Genomic DNA, 22,182 nt, shown 5'->3' on the forward strand with positions numbered 1-22,182 from the left:
CCCTTCCCTTCCCTTCCCTTCCCTTCCCTTCCCTTCCCCTTCCCCTCCCCAAAACAGCTGGGGACACTGTTAGGAGTTGTAACTTCACGTGTTTAAGTGTTCATGCACGGTCACACACAATTTTCATCATCGCTGCACAAGGCATGCTCCACACATTTTCATATGGTAGTTAAATACATGCATGATAATAGACATGGTCAGTCACATCAACAAAACATCACCTGGTTGTTTTGTTTATTTAGATAAGTGGAGGTAGTAGAGCTGAGTATGTTCATCATCCAGCCCAGTCTACACTGCTGTGTCAAATGAACCAGTGGAGGTGTCACTCTACATGTTTTGTTCATGGGGCTTGTGCTTCTGTGTTGTGAACTTTGTCTCAATGTATTTGTCATGTCGTGAGCCCTGAACACAATTAAGACAATGATAGTTGTAATTTCTATATCGGTTACCTTTTATTAGCTGATAGTGTAAAGAATGTAGTTGTGTTTCAAATCGCTGTTCTCATTCAAATGATACCGTAAGAATCGCACAGAATGATGTCATATTTAAGTATTCATTGTTGTGTTTGATGATGATAATTGCAGTTTTCTTTAGGTTTGGCTCACATGATGTGCAATTATTTTGATTGACATGACATTTTTGAAATATACAGAGTGACTTTAATGTCCCATTTTTGCAGTTCACGGTATGGAAGCGAGCTCCTAAACAGAAGAAAATAGTTGAATTGCTCCTACAGTTTTATTAATTTCTATCAATCAGCATCTGATACCATGGATTGTGTGCCTGTGTGTGTGTGCCGTGTGAAGAGCAACATGTCACTTCGGTGATATATCAGGAGCATGTACCTTCCAGCCATGTGACAGAGGAGGAATGTGTCTGAGGTGTGATGGACACATTCTCTGGCTGCCTGCTGGCTTAAGGACAGGATTATGAGAGGATGGGTCAATACAGGCATTCAAAATGAGCTGGGTGACAGTGAGGGACAAACTAACAGAGCCTCTGAAGTAATAACTTGAACCACAACAAAATAGGGATTCAGCAAACAGTCTTTTCTGTAACACAGCACATTGTTGGAAACGACAACAAACCAAAAATAAGTTTTCAATTAAGCTTGAGTCTGATTTTTGAACTGTTTTTCATGTAAATTCATTTTAGCAGTTGAATGCTGAGGCTGACCCGGAGGGTCAAATTACTCCTAAGATAGTGACCCTTTCTCTTTTTATAATCCTGGGCTTAGAGCACATTTGGTCATAAGATGACTTGTTCCTTACAACACAAAGCCAAACGAGCTTTGATGGAGTAATATGTCTTTAAAGTCAAGCCTGACTCTCTGACTAGGCCAGAGCCTCTTTTTTATATTGTCAGTAAAGATTTCAAAATGTCAAATTGTTAAGAAAAAAAAAAAAGAAAAAAAATCTCAGTTTTCATGACATTTGAGGTTATTTTTGGACTGGGTTGTTGCCCAGCATCACGGCCCTGGTGTAACATTGTGCCATTTCAGATGGTGAATGCCTGCAGGCGTTACCAGAAAGGTCCAGCCTTCACAAGTGACACTGGTAATGTTTTTGCATGCCTTTAGACAAGGTCATGCAAGAATGTGCAAGTTGTCATTTCTACAAAAAAATGTCATATTAAATATATTCAGGCCACTGACATCATCCATATCCCCAGGTCAGTGCAGTGTACAGTCAATGGCCATGACAGAATATAGTTATCATATATTGTTCACTTTTAGCATTTTATTGGTAGGCCAACTGTTTTTATTTGCTTTACTCTATATTATTATTATTTTATTGACTGATGCATTTATCTTGAATATTTTCCTGATTGGAGGTTTGAAGAAAATGTTTTCTTGTATGGTTATAGCAAGATTTTCTCTGATGTGATTTCTAAATAAAGATATAGTCTTGCTGGGTTAAATAATTTGTCATGTTTGTGCTTATTTTGTAGCTTAGTATGTCATTTTTATCAAGAACGCAAGAACAATCACATGCCAAATTATATATTTTTTCCTCTCTAAAGAAAACTTTTTGCACTTAGACATTTGCCGTTTAGATTTCCAACTATGGCTTAAACCTAGTGCTCAAGGCAAATGAGTTCAGTATTTGAATATTGACATGTTCATGTAGGTGAGGGGAGGATAACGCCACTTCTGATTAGAACCAAAGCTTTCGACCTCTAGGTGGCAGCAGCCTACTGAGTAACAGGATGATGCTGAGTCTTGCCTGCCTCTGACATTAGCCTGCTTAGCATGGTCTGTGGAGCTTCACTGCAGGCTTGAAATACATGATGTTACTCCCTGGAAGAGAAGAAATGAATGAACTCCTCTGAATTATTTAAAGTCAAACATATGCCCAAAATAGGCAAAAACTGAATGAGTTGTAAGGTAAAAAGTGTGAAAGGAAAAGCAAACATTTGTGTACAGTAACATACCACATCTTGACTAAATCCTGTTTCATCCTATCTATTCAGTACTCACTGTGAATCATCCACAATGCAGAGGTTTGACTGCATTTTGGTTTATAAATAGGCAGTGACGATTCACCCCTAATCCACCCACTAATGTTGCAGTGCTGCCGTAGAGTTATTTATAGCTCGGATCCCGTTGGAGGGCTTCTTTGTCAGTGTATCTGTGCGGGTCTATGTCACAGTGGTGGAATCAACAACAGGTCTGCTTTTCCTGCAGCCACTCCTGGAGGCGTCCTGCACTGAACACGCAGCAGTGAACTTAGTTTACCTTAATATTAATTAAGGTTGATGAACACAACAATCTGTTCTAGTCTATTTTTGTATCCACTGCAGTTTTTCTTGTTTTTGCTCTCTCTTTTTTTTTTTTTTTTTGAGGGATCTAAAGCATTAATGGGTTGAGAAGACTGATGTTTTTATGACTATACCTAGTGCCATTTAAATGCCGGACATGACTAGAGACAAAAAGGAGGCTCCAGCTCCAGAGAACTGACTGTCCTGCTTTATAATTCATAGTAGTCTTTGACTTTGTCCCTGCATAACCTCAGGATTGTCTGCTGTCTTTATTGAAAAAGCCATCTGGCCAGATAAGGATAATTACACTGCCTTGTTGATCCTATTAGTCTGCATGCAATTGGAAAGACATGGCACAAATCTAGATGTGACAGTCTTTATGTGTGTGTGTTCACAGCCAGAGCTATTTTTCCATTAGCCTTCAGAGACTCCCACAGTGCTCTTAGGCAGGACCAGGGACAACACTGAGATTCTCTCAAGACTTTAACCTCAGGCTCCTATACACTCATTCAACTATTCTGTTGCTGAGAGAATCTTGTAGGAAAATCTAATAATAGGGGAAAAAAGATGCACTAGTGAAGTGATGCTCTCATGTGTCTCATACTGAATGATGGAGTCTGTGTATCATCCATCTTCCTTCCACCCACTGTCAAACCTATCAGAGCAAATTTGAAGTTATATTCATACACAGAGGACAATTTGGTGGGGGTGGGGGGGGGGACCAAAAAGGGAACTCAGAGCATAATTGCACCTTTAATTGGCCCATGATTCATCATCCCCGGACAGCTATTTTAGTTTATCCTCGCCTTTTGTCTTTCCTTTATTCGGCGGGATGTCAGCATCACACCCCCTCTCTATCCCCTCAGGAGAGCAGCGATATAGAATATAGAAATAAACTTCTCCCTTTCCACCACTCTCTCCTCTCACACACACACACGCACACACACACAAAAGAGTGACATCATTCTGTCAGCAGGAGAAAATAGCATGCTTTCCATTGACATCACTCCACATCCCGTTGCTAGGAGACAGGGGAGTCAACATTAGTTACTATGGCGACTGCACTTCACCTTCAAAGCTCCTGACCTTTTTAGTTGTCTATGGTAGACTAAAATGTATGTGTGTGTGTGTACAAAACAGACAAGGCAAACTATAGCCCCACTGTTGTGTAACACGAGCGTTGAAGGTCTTGTTGACTCATTCACTGCAGTGTGGCGATTGTTACAGTACATTCTAGATTAAAGCACTGCCGAGACAATGCACAAGATGCCCTGCAGCAACTAAAAATGTCAGTGTGAAAACATATCACCAAGTAATGGGAGTGTTGCTCTACGTGAGTGGAATGATGAATGAAATCAAAGAAAACCTGTCACAATTCCTATGTAATGCAATAACGTCACACTAGCTGTGTGTGTGTGTGTGTGTGTATGTGTGTGTGTGTGTAACATTTAAAACTGATGATACTATCAATCTAATGACATGAGCTGTTACAACATTTACCACAAGATCACATGAGCAGACAAGCAGCAGCAGCAGCCGCAAAGTCAGAGGTCATCATTTCCTAAGTTGGTCATAAAACTTGAAAGAACAATGTTTGGAAACATGAATGAGTTGATATTGTATATTTATTCAGATATATATTTCTTCCTTTAAGAGACTGACTTGTAACAGTGTCCACTGTGTTTACCTGAGGACAGTGACTTTAAAGAGGTCCAGCATCGGCAAGTGATTGTAAAATGAGCAACACAAAACAGCACAGGTGAACGAGTAATACATGTAGATTCTAGCTGGTTCAGGAGTTTCAGATGGGTTGAAGAAAATGGATATAGTACCACGTCTGGTAAACTACAACATGCTGATGATTAGATTGTTAACACAGCTGATCACAGTGACTGGAAGGAGCCCCTTTTACACTTTAACTACAGGAGCTTCAATATCATATAAACAAGAAAGATGCTACAGTCACCTTTCTAATGTGTGGTCGACCATGAAATTTATCTCACAGAACAGGGTTGAGGTGGACAGCTAGAACACACTGCACAGTGTTACTGAAACTGCTAAAGATTGTCCAAGACACAAATATTCCCTGACTCCCAGAATTAACAATGTTTGAAATGGTATTGAGCTCAGTGGTAAGGAGAGACAGTGGCTAAAAGTGTGGTTGAAGCGCCACTCCAATCTTGTTTCCATTTCTGTCCTTTTTTGGCACAATTGGAGAAGCTTTCTCAGCTGTCACTTGCTAATTGAGTTTAGCAGGCGCATCAATGCCAGTCCTCTAGAGTGACACAGGCAGAGGTGGGCATTACAGGGCTTTTTTGGATTAGGTTGAGTTCAGCGCCAGTTTTCCACTCCAAGTCTGGTCCTCTGTGCCACCCTGCACATCGAAGGGTAATGTTGTCCCAACAGGACATTCTTCCACCCCTGCACCACCCACATCCTGCCTCTACAAGGCATCCCTTCATTGCCATAAAGGGCACAAAGCTCATCTGCTTCTACAGTTATCCAGAGAAAAGAGTTCAGTCAGATCTTTGACCCTGATGAGTTGATGATTATGAGCGTTGTCTCTGTGTAACTGCAGACAACCTCGCCAATGGTGGGTGAAGCTGCCCTTTCCTGACAGGACAGACTACATTCTGTTTGGTTACCTTTTTACATCATGTCTGCTTTTCTCAACTTTGGCTTTTATGTGCAAAAGCTACTTGAGCAAACAAGCAGAATAACATATTGTATGTTTCAAGACCCACACAGTAATAAACATCACCACACAAGTTATCTCTAAGGACTAACTGGGAAAATTCATTCCCCAATTTGTATAAAAGGGTAATTATACCCATTAAAGGTAAACAGTGGTACATATATACCTGTATACTCCTCAATAATTCTCTGGGAATTATATTTGTCCTTTCTTTTCCTTGCTGGAGAATATTAATGGAAACTGATTCAATTAACTAGTTCCATCAGTTTTATCCAGCTAACTACAGTAATCCAGCTAACTACAGTGCTGATTTGAATATTGGTTAGAGTCAAGTCATCATATATACAGGTGGTCTGTACTATGGCTCTGCTCCATAATTTATGACAATGATATAAAACAAAGGGCAACATAACATACACTAAAACCAGTTTCAAGGACATGGCAACAGTATAAAAAATACTAACAGCATTGCTTCGTGACATGTCCACACTGAGGTTCTGAACAAACAACCATAACACTAACAACATAAAACAGAGGCAAGCTAATTGACAGTGATTATACGTGAAGAGAAATACAGGGCATTTGACACATCATGTATGATGAATTCCTTGAACCCAACACAGATACAAATGCACATAACATTCCTCTTTTTTTCTTCAATAGAAAAGTAAGCTCTCTCCACTGAAGCCATGCATAGGGGGTGCACTTATTACTCCCTTTCTAAGGCATGGAGCTCCGGGTCCCTCTAAGGGATCCTCTAGCCCACTTGACTGAACAGGCTAAGACAACAGAATCCTGTGTCCTTGCTGAGAACAGGTGGAAACATGTCATTGTCCAGTCAACCCTGTATTCCATCCTCACTGCATCTTCCCATCCAGCACCTTATTCTTCTCACCCCCGTCAGCAGCCATGGACTTCCAGTATCGATGGCAGGACAACTCCAGCAGCTCCACCCCTCCAACCAGCTTCTGCTGGGCCATAAACACTCCAACCATGACCAGGAAATAGACCCTGAATGGAGCCCACATCCACAGGCCAGTGAAGCACAGAGCAATGAAGCTGCTCCAGTACAGCAGTGAGGCAGCTTTGATCAGAGCCACTCGCAGCTCTGACTTACAAGGTGGCACACGTGCAACACCGTCCCTTTCAAAGCCCCGGGGCTGGCCTGAGTAGAAGTCACGGAGACGGACCTCCTTCTCAGCCCAGCGTTCTCGACACCAAGACTCTAGGTCTGAGGATGAGGAGGGCAGTGAAGCCACTGGATAGCGGCGGACGTGGAAGTGGATCTCACGGGGGAAAAGCCCCAAGATGAGGTGGCGTTCTGTCTGAGGGATGTTCTTGGGGTAGGCCACGGTAATATCATGGACGGCATCCAGGTTGTCTCCTAGGAAAAGAGACACAATTTTTAAGTTATCAAAAGGTAGAATACTATAATAGTTTGATAAAAGAAAAGCAAGACATGATTTAGACTCGATGAAAACCTGACACGACAGGGACACTTAATATTTCCACATCCAAACTGGTTATTCACAGTGCATTATGCACCCTTCAAAAACACAGCTCTTAAATCAAATACACATGTACCTCTAATTATCCACGGGAGCTTCATTCCTACAGAATCTCTGTACCATCGTCAATGAACTACAATGCCCTTACAACACACAGGGAGAGTTGAATGAGGTATCAAGTGGACAGGATGACACCTGCCAGCGCCTGCTCCTGCACAGCTCAGCAACGGTAAAAATAGAGCTCAAAGGGGCACAGTGGACTTGGACAAAGACAACATGCACAGCATGTCTGTCAGCGGTGCAGAGAGAGGGAGAGGAGAATTAGCTAAGTCTGATGACATCACACTGATTCACAACACCTGCTCGGAAGAGTTAGTGCCATGCTCAGCATCCAGGGCGGGTGGGGTTTGAGACAGCAGGGCCAGAGGTGGTATTTAAGAACTCTGGAGGGCTGCCAGAATGAGCTCATAGGGAACCTGAGAATCTCAGGGGTGCTGTAATGGCTGGCAGTAGGATGAAGCATAGGTCTGACACTTGGAAAAATAGCAGGTATGATCCCTCTTCTCCAAACAGTGTCAGTGGAATAACTACAGTCATTATGGTAGCTATAATTTTCCCTTGGTTATGCTGATAAAACATTTCCTTAATAATGACAGGCTTTGTGTTCTACTTATTTTCTTTGCAAATAATGCTAATCATAAAAGATAAATTAAGGCATAATACATGTCTGCTGTTTGACTGCCAACCAACCACATCATTTTCTGCAGTTTTTTAACCATTATGTTTAATATAGACATTTCAGCTCACCTTTACGTAGTCTGTCCACAATAAAGGTGAATCCAGTGGTTCGGGGATGCAGCACGTACTCAAATTTCGGCAGGCTGTTCTGGGCAGCAAAAGCATCACTCCTCGCTCTTGTATTTTCTGCAGGAGACACAGACAGTCAGTAATTAAACCTCTGGCAGCTACAATCACCCAAGAAGTGATTAGAAGTGATACATGCAGGTTAACTATTACGATGTGTTACAAATGTAGCAAAAACAACACTTGTATTAGGTAAACAGCAGTAATAACAATAATAATAATAATAATAATAATAACAACAACAACAACAACAACAACGTTGGTAAAGGGATATGACTACATTTATGAAATACATCCTCCAGTGACAAACGCTTACACATTTGTATAAACCACAGGGGTACATAAACACAGGAAATATGAGTGTTTATTAACCAAACAATTCCTCAAGAACTTGTTGCAGGAACGTGTAAACTATATCATGACTCATCAGTCATATTATGCAACAAGTAGCTCCTTCGGAAAGACTTGTAGCAGCAAAGAACTCTGGACGGACCTCTGTTGATCAGGCCTCTGCTCTCCCAGGGGGACAAGTACCCAACTTGTCTTTCTTATACAATCTCTCAGTCAATGCACACAAGCTTCAAAAGGGTTTAATTTGCAGAGGGCTTTAAGTGCATAGGGAGCCTGATCCTATAGATGGAAGTCTCTATGTGTGTTTCTAGAATAAGTATTAGGGAGAAAAGAGCAGAATAACTTCCATATAAGACGACAGAACATACTGTATACACCCTTGTTTCTTGCGTCAAATTGAGCTGTGAGGGTTTAAGAGGCTTAAATGCAAACGTGTGCACATGCAAACACACACGCAGAAGTACAAACACAACATCAATAGTGAAACAATCTTCAAAGCCCTGAAGCTGCTGGGAAATTATGATGTAACTACACTGGACCCCCCATGACATCATGATATGTAAAGAGAGGTTAAGCTTCCCTGAGAACAGCTACTCAGGACTTTGATTGGCTTACTTGTGATCTGAAAGGGCTTTAGACACTGGTGTCACTATTGCTCGGATTGAAAGATCAGAGCATTCTTGCACAAATGACTGTGTGGGGTGTGTGGCCAGGGATTTGGCTATGCCTTATCACTTTGAAATTGTGTTTGCATAACAGTGTCAGTGCAAAGGCGCAAGACAGGTGTAGGGTCACACTGAGCTCTAGAAACAGGTTGGTGGACAACACATTCTGAGAATAACAACTGAAATGTGGGCAAATTGTCATATGCATGGATGGAGCGATGCATTCTTTAGTTCTCACCAGTGAGGTCTGTGCCCTCCGGGAACAGCAGCAGCTGCAGAGGCTCTCTGATGTCACAGAAGTAGTCCAGCATGTTCTCCAAATGTTTCTTGTCATTCTCCCAACGACGCTGAATAAAGACAAAGCAGGCCACCTGCATTGCCCAGCCTGGAAAATACATTCAAAGTCTTTACACATGTAATTGATTACTTCTCATGTGCAACTGATTCTGCAAGACTTTTCAAAGCAGGCAGAAAACTTTCAGAAAAGTTTCTCAGGACCTGAGACTGGGCCTTTTGCATTAGGGTACCTATGCTCTGTAATAACCTGCCTTTGGAAATCCTCCTCCTCTTAAAAGTAAAAACTGCTTTGCAATAATAATTTTTGAGGAAATGCTGTGCAAAGGACATTAGTGACAAATCTGACAGTTGTATAGGCAAGGCACCAACAGCATACCCACCAAAGCCAGGCACAGCCTTGAGGGCAGCCTTGAGGCAGATCTTCTCCAGACGAAGGTAGCTGTACCTGAGCAGACAACACCAAAGGAACATCCAGTCTAGACGCGTACGGTGGTTCATGATGATCACACTGCGCTCCCCCGGAATGAAGCCATCACCTGTTATTACCACCTTCACCCCAAATACCAGCTCTAGCAAGGACTATAGAGGGGAGAGTAGTGGGGATAGATGACGGACAAAAGATAAAGTGCAAGGGGAGGAAGAATGGAAAAAACAGTGAGGGTGAGAGATTAAGAAAAGAAATGGAGTGGTGCATGATCAAGGGGAGAAGAGAATGATGATTTAAAAAGGATGTAGAGGGAGAGAGGAGGGACTGGGAAGAGGAAAGGTTGTAGGATGAATTTAAGAAAGAGAAAAGAGTCAGACGAAAATAAATAAATAATGCCATCAATTCCTGGGGTCACTCTAAACAAGATTTATATAATTGATCTCAACAGCAGTCTAGATAAATGAAGTGTACTTCTGACAAAAATAAAATCTCATTAAATAGGGAGGCATAAATAGGGTTGAGATGATTATTGGGACCGTGTTAAACACAGGTAACTTAAGACCATATGGCATACACACACAGGCAGGCTAAGTAAAGGCTAGGCTGGTGTACACACCACAGGCAGGGTGAGCCAGGTAGCAACGATGCGATCAGTGATCCAGCGGTACCAAGCAGGAGACAACAGCATCAGGGGCAAAACTGGACCCAGCATGAAGACGCTTCCAAAGAAACTACCCAAAAACAGGGTCACCACAAAGTACAGGCCTCGCACTGACACAGCCATCTGTGGAGAGATGAATGAGACAAGATTAGCTTCAACATAAGTCACAGTTAGATAAATGAAATGGTCTTAAGCAGTCATAGCCTGAGCTGAAGTTGTTGTATTAAGAAGGGGGGAAAAATGATGTTTATGGAATTTATTCCTGATTTGTATCTCCACTATGGAAAGCTGAAGTGGAGCAACTCTGTAACATGAAACAAACAGGATTATCGACACTCTCATCAATAGCAAAGCCTGCTGTTCTGTGGTTCTTCTGACATATTTTCCCACAAACATTGGAAAATCATGGGCAGACATTCCTGGTGTGGAATGTAAATAAAACCTTTATGTGGGTAACAAATTGTGGGTGCATGGTCACTAAATCAAGTGTGGCTGTGGCTTTGAAATGATTTACTGAATGTACAGTCTGTAAACTGGCGTACATTTTAAGTTACATTTTCTAACATTCTTGACATAAAACATGGTAATAAAATATCACAACTATATCCACCAAAGCTCTGAAATCTTGTTAGTAACTCTTAAATTTAACTGGAAAATTCAACAATGGCTGCCTTGTCATTTTCTCAATCAAAATACTGTAAAATGGGCATAGTCAATATGACAATATACACTCACTGATCACTTTATTAGGAACACCATACTAATACTGAGTAAGGCCTCCCTTAGCTCCAAAAACAGCCTAATTGTTCATGTCATGGATTTTCACTTTGATATACTGCTAATGTCAACATGTTGACATCATTTCTGCAGAATTGTCAGCTAAACATTTGTGCTGCAAATCTCCCGCTCTATCACATTCCAAGGGGGTTCTACTGGATTCAGATCTGGTGACTTGGGAGGCCATTGAATTACAATGAATTCATTGTCATGTTCATGAAAACATTTTAAGAAATTCACATTCAAATGTTTCCTCATTCTGATGTGATGTGAACACTAACTGAAGCTCCTGAGCTGCATCTGCATGATTTTCTGCACTGCACTGCTGCCACGATTGGATAAACACACGACTAAGCAGGTGTACATGTTTCTAATAAAATACTGTGAGCGTATACCATGAGAATAGATTTCTCCATTAACAGTTTCTTAGTGACCAAAATGACCATAATAGCATGTTCCCTTACATCTGAATGATATGACTTATAGGCAGGGGTATCTCTGTTATGGTATGGTGTGACCATTTTTACCTTGATCAAAAAAAATTGAAGCTACTGCAATTTGGATATTACATTTGGCCATATTGCGATTACAATAACATTTCGATTCATTGTTCAGCCCCATTACTGGGATAGAGGATTTCATCCATATTGTCAATCCTACCTGGAACAGTCCAGGAGGTATGGTGATAGTCTTTAACCAAGTACCATCAAAAGCAAAGTGTACAGAGGATTACATTCTCACTTGCAATGGGCATCTGTAATACAACTGGCTGCTTTAATTAGTTGTGGTCATTTAAATCAAAAATTGGGCTTTTGGTAGACTTGGTAGGTTAAAATAAATGCATAAATTTAAAAAAAAAAAAAAAAAAAAAAAAAAAAAAATTGCATAGACAACATTGCTATAGATGAACGTCAATGGAAAACATTTAAGCACACAGAACACTGCTTAAGCAAGTTCGTAAGAGTAGCTGCAACATAGCAGAAATAACTTATGTTCATTGGATCCCTGAGGGAAGTGAAATCATCCTATAATCCTTCCGAAATTCAAAACCAAGTGACAGGACCTTCAATTGTCCATGACATATCTGATAAGTTTAAAGGGGCTCATCTGGACATACCAATCTGGATGCCTTTTCATTTCAATGACATCAGTGGTGACCACTGCAGCTGCCAATGGTAATGTTACACGTGTGGAATATGTCCCTCGCGAAAATCCCTACATAACTACGGTACGCTTGACAGTGGTGATTTAACTTACTGTGTGCTTGACTGACATCTCCCCCACTGTCCTGTTCATCTTGTTGCACCTGCTTTGATGTACTTTATAATTACACAAACTTTGGTGACCTCATGTAGTTCCTATGGCTCCACAAAACCCAAGAGGAGGTCTATTTAGCCATAATAATTCAAAACCTGTGTGATGCCTTTAAAAAAAGTATCCAAATGGGGGCGTCAAGTGGTGCAGTGGGTTGAGCAGGCGCCCCACTTATATAGAGGCTACGGTCCTCGCTGCAGCAGGCCCCGGTTCGAATCCCGTATCAGACGGCCCTTTACTGCATGTCGTTCCCCCTCTCTCTGCCTCCCCATTTCCTGTCTCTCTCTACTATCCTGTCCAATAAAATATACTTAAAAAAAAAAAAAAAAAAAGGATCCAAATAGCCACTGAGCAAAGTCAACCATAAAAGACCAATTTACTTCCATTTAGTCAAACCACAAGATTAAAATCTGGGGCAAAGGGATAAATAACACTCTCTCAATGGTCATTTAAATGTCAAATGTTTTGATGTGCTGCACACTTTTACATGCCCAGACACTCATGATAATGGACTATGTAAATACATTTGATTTGATGCTCTGAAAAACAGTGAAAATGTCTATTCATGTAAGTTGCATCTGGATCTAGTTTGTGTGACAATATGAATGAGAAATGATATACATGTTGAAAAAAACTTTTAAAAAACGCAACTTTTTTGAAACAACCAAGACAAACAGTTAAGATTCAAGAATCAAGAACCAGTTGATTACAAGCAAGTCCCCTGAGGTGAAGGTTAAAAGGGGAAACACAGTGAGTCTTGATCTAATTACACCTTGGCCTTGCTGACGCAGAGGGTCTGAGCTGATGCTGCAAGGAGCTATTTCATCCAGCAGGTGTTTTCTTCTCTTTAACTGCGGTTCACACCTTTCCACCTCAATTACTATTATGATTGCACAAGCCTTTGGTTCAGACTACCTGCCCCCAACACACCTATCATCTTGCACTCGTTGACAACCTCTGCAGCACCATGACACAGCAAGTCTAATGGCAGCAACCAAAGTGGCTGAAGGTGCATTTAAAAAATGCAAGTGTGTTTGCGTGCATGATTACACTGGCAATAAGGGTTTAAGGGTTACTGGCTTTAACAACGGAAAATGTGAGGCATAAGAGAGGTGAGGAAACAGGCTTGCTCAGCACAATTGCCACAATTAGGCTATGTCCCCACACACACAAAAAAAAAAACACACCCTTGGGTGGCTGCTGGAACAATCAGGCAAGCCAATTCATACGTGCAGCAAAAAGACATGACACACCTGGAGCAAGAGATGCAAGAAGTGAATGGAATTATGAACATTAAAGTGTTAAATAAACATGTTTTTTTCCTGCTTGGCATGGGCACCAGGGACCTAACTCTATTTATGTAAGGCAGCCACGGAAACGCTTTTGTTTTCATACTCCAAGGCTCGTACCTCTTGTGAGTTTGATTTAGTCCCATCCATCTGGGTTGGTTTAACATTTATTTAATCACCATAGTAATGATCCTGAAAGCACTTCCCCAAACACACCACCACAGGCAATGCACAGCATACTACTCATAGTCCAAGTCTGAATTCTCTGGCAATCATTTTGCATTCCTCACTTTAAGCCAAGACCAGACATCCCAACAGAGAAAAGCAGAGCAAAGAGGTCAAGCATGTCTAGGATAAACAGTGTGCTTAAGTGGTGTGTGTATGTGTGTGTGTAAAAGACAGACTGAGAGAGAAGAGGGAGAAGATGTATGAAATAGATGATTAAACTGAAAATAGATTTACGTTCTGGTCTATTTGTTATACGTTATATTATTTTCTAATCTCCTCCAGAACTGAACAACTGACTAACTTGTTATCACCCAACAACTATCAATCATTTTTAAAACTGATTCAATTTCTTGACTTGGCAAACTTACATAACATTTTGGATATCCTTTTGACAAACAAAAATCAAAGAGGAATGAAACAGAGTAAGGCTGAATGGCACATACATAGAGCTGCACCAGTAACTCCATTAGTAGATTAATCAACAACTATTTTGATAATCGACAAATTGTTTTAGTTATTTCTGAAGTACAATTTCTAAAGCTGGTAAAATCTTGGGATGATTTGCTGCTTTCCTTTGACATTTCTGATGTAAACTGAATATTTTGGGGTTTTAAGCTGTTGGTGAAATAAAATAATATTTCTGAATAAATAATCTCGGGCTTTGGGAAATTGCAGTGGGCACCTTTCATTAAATTCTGATATTTTACATTATATTCTGATATTTTACAGACAAAAACGATTAATCAGGAAAATAGCTGACCAATTAATTCATAATTAAAATAACCTTTAGTTGCAGCTGATTAAGCTTTGTGGACAACTGGATGAAATATGGAAGGCCTAACAGAGTGAGATGATGATACTGTAATCAAGTTGGACAGAGTTGAAAATCTGCTTTTCAGGGATAACATTTCCTTGACAATGTCCCTTAGTGTCACCAACAATTCTGACAATAATTCAGTCTAAGCAAGTCTCTATATTAGATCAGGGGGAAATTTCGATCACATGCTGTCTGACATACTGCCCGAAATTATGAGTAAATGTGTCTGAATTAGTCCAAATTAGCCCTATGGACAAAGTAATGAGTTTGGGTTAAGGTTCAAGGTGCACGCCAGCGACTGCGTCGCGGACCTTCACTATCCACCATCTCAATTAATTCAATAATGCAGGGTATTTTCTGTGATTAAATCAGCCCGCATTAGGAAACGTGGACTAAATAGGCCACGCCTCATAGATGCAATCTAATCAAGAAGTAGCTAATACACAACATTATTTACCGTACATACATTTTCCATTATCCCAGGGTGTGGCAAAGACAGATCATGGACTTTAACCAGAGTCAACACGGGTTAGCCAAAGTTTAACTTTAAGCTAAGTGGTTACACAAACAGGCCTTAAACAAGATCTGCTATGTCCTGTCTGTAAATAATCATCCCTTCGATTTGCATGTTGCTTCGTAAATAATTACTTAACCTTGCCTTACATGCAAATAAGCGACAATCTTAAAGATAATGGTGAGATACGTATGCAGGACAGTATGCAAAGCTAATGTTACGAATTAACATGTCATATCGTTAACGTCATGAGCATGTGTCAATCCAGTTTTATAGACCATGAACAGCTCAGAGCAGCATTAATAAACGTTATCACCTGTGTACCATAACTTGGAAACTTAGTATCACTCAACCATGAAGTTGTGCTGACCGCAAAATAACGTTTGTGTATTACGTTCACTGAGACAAATACGCCGACAAGGCTCTGCTATCAGTATAAACGATGGCTGCAGTACAGTTTATATTTACGCTAATTGCTATTAACAACCAGGCTGACACAAACAACAACATGAATGCCGATTTCGCAAGCCAAATCTAACGTTAACATAAAACACAAGCTAGCACGTTAGCCGACGTTATATTGCTCAATTGGCTAATGCACCAACTACTGTCGAACACTTACTACATACTGTTGGATGACAACATACCCACCTTTCGTATTTTTCCTCCAGAATCAGTTTGTTTGGGATGAGCTAGCTACGTTAGCTCCAGTAAGTCCAAACACTCGGTTGCGACATAGCAACTCAGCAAGCTAACTAGCAGCTTGCTAGCGAGAGCTAACTATCGAAGCTTATCAACAACTGCGTTACCAGCCGTTACCAGACGTTAAAGCTGACGCCCTTTCGCGAGATATTAGCTGAGCCAGCCACGGCAGTTTCGCTTTCTTTGAGTGCATTTACATAGCATTTACTGCAGCAAAAGTGTAGCCGCCTTGCCGTTTTGCTAACACGACCTCTCAACTTGTCACCTCTCACCTGTCTTTTCAACCAGTCGCCAACGGGAGGCGCTGTTTGTGCAAGCTGCAGTCATCGGGTAGGTGACGGCAAGCTGCAGACACAGCATGTGGAGCATAATTAGCTACGGTGTGTACAGAGATGCGCTCTCATACTGAATGCTATGTAGATTTCACATGTTTATATTGACTATGTTTGGCGTATTTATTATATTTCAACAGTAGACAAAATATTTGCACACATGAAGTTTAAGTAGAAGTTTCAAAGGGAGATAGGTAGACAATGGGGGTGGGGGACTATCCATTTAGGCCTACCACTTGTGGAGGAAATATTCAGATCTTTAAATGAGCAATTCCACAATGTAAAAATACTCAATTCTAAGTAAAAATCCTGCATTCAAAATCTTGCTGAAGTAAGAGTTTAGAGTTGTTGTTTGCAAAATGTACTGAAAGTACCTGTGACTTATGTATTATATATCACAATATTACAGATGCGTCAATGACTGAGCAGCATGTTTATTACTGTCAATGATGGAGATGGTGCTAGCTTTGAACTACTTTACACTGTTGAGATGTTAAATCTTTAACAATGCATCATGTTCTACAATTTGATCAAAAGATAATCAAAATCAATAAAAGTAAATTGTAGCTATAGCTTTCAGATAAATGTAGTGGAGTAAAAGGAACAATATTTTCATTCAAAATGTAGTACAGAAGAAGAATAAGGTAGCATGAATGGAAATAAGTAAGTTATAAGTACCTAACAATTGTACCTAAGTTAAGCACTTTATCAGCTGAGCCTCAGTGCATGAACAAAAAAGAAAAAAGTTCATTAGCACAGTTTATCCTTCACAGCATCACCATTTAAATTAACTTTTTTTGTTTTTGTTTAGAATTTTAGTAATTTACCGAATTAACTATTTAAACACTATCCTTTTAATCATTAATGCTGGTTAACAATGAACAAGACAAGTCTAGGACACTACATTGAGAAGAAGTTCATCATTCATACCCTCTGGTTTAAAGAGTGAATAAGCAGTGGGCTTCACATTGTGTCAACAGACTCTACCCACTTCATTTCAGGAAGTTTACCCTTTGCAGTGACCTGAATATCTGTAAACACTGACAGGTATACCTATAGTTCATGCCTCTGTTTTCTAACTCACTAGATCCTCTTTCCAGCACTTGAGAAGTTTTACTCATGATGCAGTGTTCCTCCCCAAGATCCCCTGTGTTAATAATATGTCAGAAGTCATTCAAATCTCAAGAATGGTATTGATGATATACTTCTTGACTTGAGTCCCCCAACATAGCCTTTTAAAGTAGTGTAAATCCTAGCATGTGTCATTTGTTTCTTTTACCCACAGTTATGAGCTGTTCTACTGTTACAAATTACCTCAGCATTCAGTGATGTGTGAGTGCGTAGATTGGTCAATGTGTCTGAGTGTATCCAAGTATGTACTCTCTTGTGTGTATGCATGTGGCTGTGTGTGTGTGTGGCGAGTGAGGTAGAGAAGGAGTGACAGACAGGGTAAAAGAGAGAGTGCACTTAGTCAAACTCAAGACTTTTCCATGACCTGCTCCCTATGGCATGCACTCTATCTGAGAGACTGAGTGAACTATATAGCTTTATCAGTATAAACTTCTCAAGGGTCAACGCATCACTTCAGAGGGGAACGGAAAAACTTTGCTTTGAAACAAGCTCTCTTTTTTCTTTTTTCTTTTTTTTTTTTTACAGTTTGGTGCCAACTCACCTTCAAAAGAGAAGCACATCCACATGATTAATGATGCCTGTCCAAGATAATTTAGCAGAAGCAATATGATCGGGTACTTCTAATCATATTCCCTTTAAGAATTCCAAATATCTAAGCTTTCTGCTAAGAATCACAGTCATTTTAATCCATGAAAAACAAAAAAAAAAAGTTATGTTTTCCAGATAAGTACGACATGGGAGGTAAGCCAAGTTAAATGCAACTTGTTTTACAGCAAGGTTCGGATCAATTTACCAGATAAATGCAGTGACCACAGAGACATTAATTCATGTTAGACATGCCGTTCCACTTATGTAAGTCCATTTGAGAGAGTGACTTTTTTCGGGCATTGTACACTGTGTTTTGGTTTATTTTGAATAGAATCTATTGATAGCACTCTAACAAGGCTTTATTGAAGAAAAAAAGAACTCATCTAGTTTGCTTTTTTAAACATTCTTGCCTCTAATGACCTTGTGTGCTTTTTTGGTAGTTCAAAGAGGGGGCATGGATGATTTAACTTGAGTCTTCTTCTCTTTCACTTCACTTCCTCTTCATGTTGACGGCATGTCTCACCCTCACACTTGTAACAGCACATGACATTCCTGTCTTTCTTGCTGTCACCTCCAGTTTTGCATCCTAATCTCTGTGAGTTTATCTCCATCTGTGTCTCTGGTCCTATCCGCCCGTCTCTCTTTCTTAATTTTTTCCACCGTCATCTCGAAGCAATAAGGAGTAGAGTGGCGGGGGCCATAAGCTGTCTATTTATATCAACAACAGCCTATGGAAGAGCAGCAGCCTGTGGCTTAGCACATTAACACACAAAAGTACAGTATAAAGCGGATGCCATCAGACTTGTATTGATCAAAGCTTTAATAGCTTGAGGATGAGATGGAGATGTACCTTACATCACCCTGTTAAATAGAGAATGGGTCCCAGGGTACTCAGATTCATCCATCCAAATATGTGCTATAGTTGTGAGTCCAGCAGTTGCATTATGTCTTCAAAGGCTGGTCTGCAGACGTGCAGGTACAGAGAGCAGTTTGGCAGAGCGTCAAGTGCGCTTGGCTCTGATTAATTTTGAAGCTGTGGAGGCTTTGTTTTGAATAGCAATCACTACTCTCTGGTCCTCTTTTCTGGATACATGTATCACACGGCGCTGTGGGGTTTTCAAATGTCAAATACATTCAGAGAAAGGACACGGTACAACAAAATGATTTGCCTCACTGACTTCCAGAGGTCTCATGCAAGTTTTTCCATGCATGTTATTTGTAATGTCATTCGGAAAGTACATTATGAGGGCATGGTGACACCAAGCAAGTTCCAGAGTGTCATTTTTGCTATTGCTGCATTTTAGCCTTATCTCACCAAGTCTTATCTAAGTTGGCCACTAAGACAGACAATCTGTCTTTAATCTGTGATTGACCCATGTTACAATGTAGGTGTTCTTTGTGCTGTATCTCCTCAACATCCTTCTTTTTTCCTTCCCTGACTCCTTCACCTTTTAATCCTCCCTCCTTGTTGTATGCCTCTCAGCGTGTCTTATTCTAGCTCTTCTCTTGTTGACAGTGCCAGATATGTGTCTACGCTTGGTGGGCCGTCTCCAGACAGGTTATAAATAACTAGCAGGGTTTTTGCTTCATGTCCTGAGAGCTCTACTTTCTTCTCACACTTGAGGAACCATGGGAAAAGAATCTTTCCCTTACGCACATGGCACTCATAATAACAGATACGGTTATACATAAAACCTCCAAGCACATGCGCCTGTTTGCTCGCTTTGCACAAACACACAGACAGAAAGTTATGCATGCACACACAGAATAAACCTGGGTGGCTTAAACAGTAAGGTTGCAGTGCTAAAATAGCAAAGTTATAGGAACAGGGGCACTGTTTGTAATAAAATGTTAACTTAAATTACATAACCTGCACTGTGGGAATGCAGAGAACATTTCTACTGTCATGTAAGTATGGGAAACTTGCAGAAACAACAGAATGGGATAAAAGTCTGGGACAGCGAAAAATAGAAAGAACAAGAAAACAACTACATTGGAGAGAAAAGTAAAATGAGGGGAGGGAGTGGAAAAAGAGTTCATCGGATAAGCATTATTTTTCTCCTCTTGACAGACAAGACGGGGGGGTTATGTTATGGGTACATGAAGGGGTTGGTGTGAGTTTATGTATAGAGGAGTGACAGAGAAACAGTGTTAATGTGGACTATTGCTGGGAGTCAGGGAGAATTCAGGGGTTGGCAGGTCAGACTCTGCCGACACACTGGGATCAGCGATGGGATTGTTTCCATTGGAAAGAATTCCAAGAATGAGCTAGAAGAGCTATCAGTGACTTCACTCAGAGGACTCTGACAACAGTTTTAATACACGGCCAGGCACACACGCTCTCACACACATTTAAAGATACTGCGTCTCACGCCAACAGTGGTGTGTGAGACGCTTTCCGTTCCCCTATGTCACCGAGCTCCTACTCATCTATGCCAGCTGCAAAATGAATGCCTTCACCTCTGACCACCAGTAGGGTAATTAATTAGCGGGTTTACAGGGTAAAGAAATAACTTTTACACAAGAGATAAAGAGGATCAAGTCTTTACTGAAGTCAACTAAGAGGGAGCATGTTCACAGAGCAACATAAAAGTAAAGGCCTGGAAAACTTGATTTCAAATTGAGAAAAGTTTTCTTGTTACACAAAATTGCCACAACTATATAAGCCACCATTTAATTTCAGGGGAAGGAAAAAAACATCTGTAGGACTTATTAAACAATTAGTGGGACATTTTATGAAATATGCTTATTCACGATTCTGCCAAGAGTTACATAAGAAGATTGACTCTCAAGACAGTGTGGTAAATGTAAAGTCAGAGCCAGTAGATGGTTAGCTAAGCTTAGCTTATCCTAGTAGTTATGTAAAGACAATGAAGATTTAACATGTTAACTAGCGAGCTTTAGATGTGAGTTTTATTATCTGTGTGATGCTGTCACATGTTAGTGCCCCCGCAAAGCCAGACTAGCAGTTTTCCCATTTACAGCCAAAGTAAATTTTAATGACTGATTACAGTCAAAAAGTCTTCAGTTGCTAAGGTAAGGAACCCAAATGAATCGGCTGAGAAGTGGCTGAAGAAGAAGAGCAGAATATAAGAGGTACTCAAAATGTCTAAATGCCAAGGTGATGATGCTCCAGGAATTCCTGTCATATCTCCTTTAGCCTAAAAAATACAGGGCTTTTCTTTATTAAACTGAAGTATATTGCTTTCTCCAGCAATATTTGAAAGATGACACAAAGTTCAGAGGTTTCTGGCTGACGTCACATTATTGCGTAGCTGGATGCGAGTTCGGTCAGTATCTCTAAGGACTGTAATCTGTCCTTTCCTAACTTCTTATGAGTTGTTCTTTCCATGATCTCATGACTTTTTCCACTGAGATCAAGGGACAATCATTAAGAAGGGGACAAAGGACATTCATTTTTTAGAACTATTCAGAACTAGCCACAAGCTACCTGGGCCAGACGCACTCACTGCTGTTGACCACCTTTATCAGCTGGGGGGTATTAATAACTCTTCATGCTCCAGTTTTTCCAGGAAGGAGGAAGCAGGATAGAATGTCAGTTCATTGTTCTCCTTCCAGGAAGTGACCGTAAGGCCCTGAAAGTACCCCCTTGACCAATGTATGGGGCCCTTGGCCCTTAAAGGCCCTACCACAGCAACTCTGATGGACTATTCCCAGTACTCAGCAATCAAACTTGACCTAGTGGGTCACTAATACAGTACATTGCAGCAAATCACCTGAGAGGTTTCCATTGTAACTGTGATCAAAAAACTTTGTTTATTCCTGTAAAATCCCCCAGTTCCCCATTAGAGCTTTTCCACTCAACCACATTTTATTAGTCTTGCATCATTGTGGTGAGTGTTTATGGGTAGAGCGTGAGGAGTTGCTTCCACAGCCTTTTATACCCTCTACTATCTTTAATACTTCTGCAATTGTAAAGTCTCTAAAAGAGTGGTAGGTCAAACCAGTGTTCTCCATATTGCTGAATGGCATAATTGAATAACTTAAAGACGTACCATTTTTAGAATGTAGAAATTAAAGCTGCTCAGTGTTAAGGAATAAGATTTTGTTGTAACAAGGAGTGAAACTGTTCTTATTTGTGTGCGAGTTGAACACAGGAAGTAACATGTGGCCTGCTCTCGCTTCTATATTTACACGTATTTGATACATGCATCTGTATTCGTAGAGAGATTCTGTATGTGAAAGGTGCTGTGCAGGAAGTAATGCGTTTTTTCTCTAACCACTGCAGGTGAAGTGAGTGG

General features: G+C 40.6%; 1 protein-coding gene across 1 annotated transcript; it reads right to left on the minus strand.

Annotated features, from left to right (window-relative positions):
- Positions 1–4,367: 4,367 nt before the first annotated feature.
- Positions 4,368–16,153, minus strand: lclat1 (lysocardiolipin acyltransferase 1). Its single transcript, XM_023400974.2, has 6 exons — positions 15,819–16,153; positions 10,184–10,351; positions 9,521–9,719; positions 9,082–9,228; positions 7,771–7,887; positions 4,368–6,839 (listed from the first exon to the last, which is right to left on the minus strand). Exons 2-6 carry the CDS (start codon positions 10,349–10,351, stop codon positions 6,313–6,315), a joined length of 1,158 nt encoding a protein of 385 aa, XP_023256742.1. The 5' UTR covers positions 15,819–16,153; the 3' UTR covers positions 4,368–6,312.
- Positions 16,154–22,182: the final 6,029 nt, after the last annotated feature.

This window comes from Seriola lalandi, unplaced genomic scaffold (assembly GCF_002814215.2).
Source record: "Seriola lalandi dorsalis isolate HSWRI2012SDOR001 ecotype SW California unplaced genomic scaffold, Sedor1 jcf7180002053102, whole genome shotgun sequence".
Taxonomy (NCBI): domain Eukaryota; kingdom Metazoa; phylum Chordata; class Actinopteri; order Carangiformes; family Carangidae; genus Seriola; species Seriola lalandi.

Excerpts from the sequence above, each read along its gene's own strand:
- lclat1 (XM_023400974.2), bottom strand. The coding sequence starts at position 10,351 with ATGGCTGTGTCAGTGCGAGGCCTGTACTTTGTGGTGACCCTGTTTTTG. Across the intron at positions 7,888-9,081 it reads GGAGGGCACAGACCTCACTG|AAAATACAAGAGCGAGGAGT; the intron begins GTGAGAACTAAA and ends TGTCTCCTGCAG. Across the intron at positions 6,840-7,770 it reads TGTGGACAGACTACGTAAAG|GAGACAACCTGGATGCCGTC; the intron begins GTGAGCTGAAAT and ends CTCTTTTCCTAG.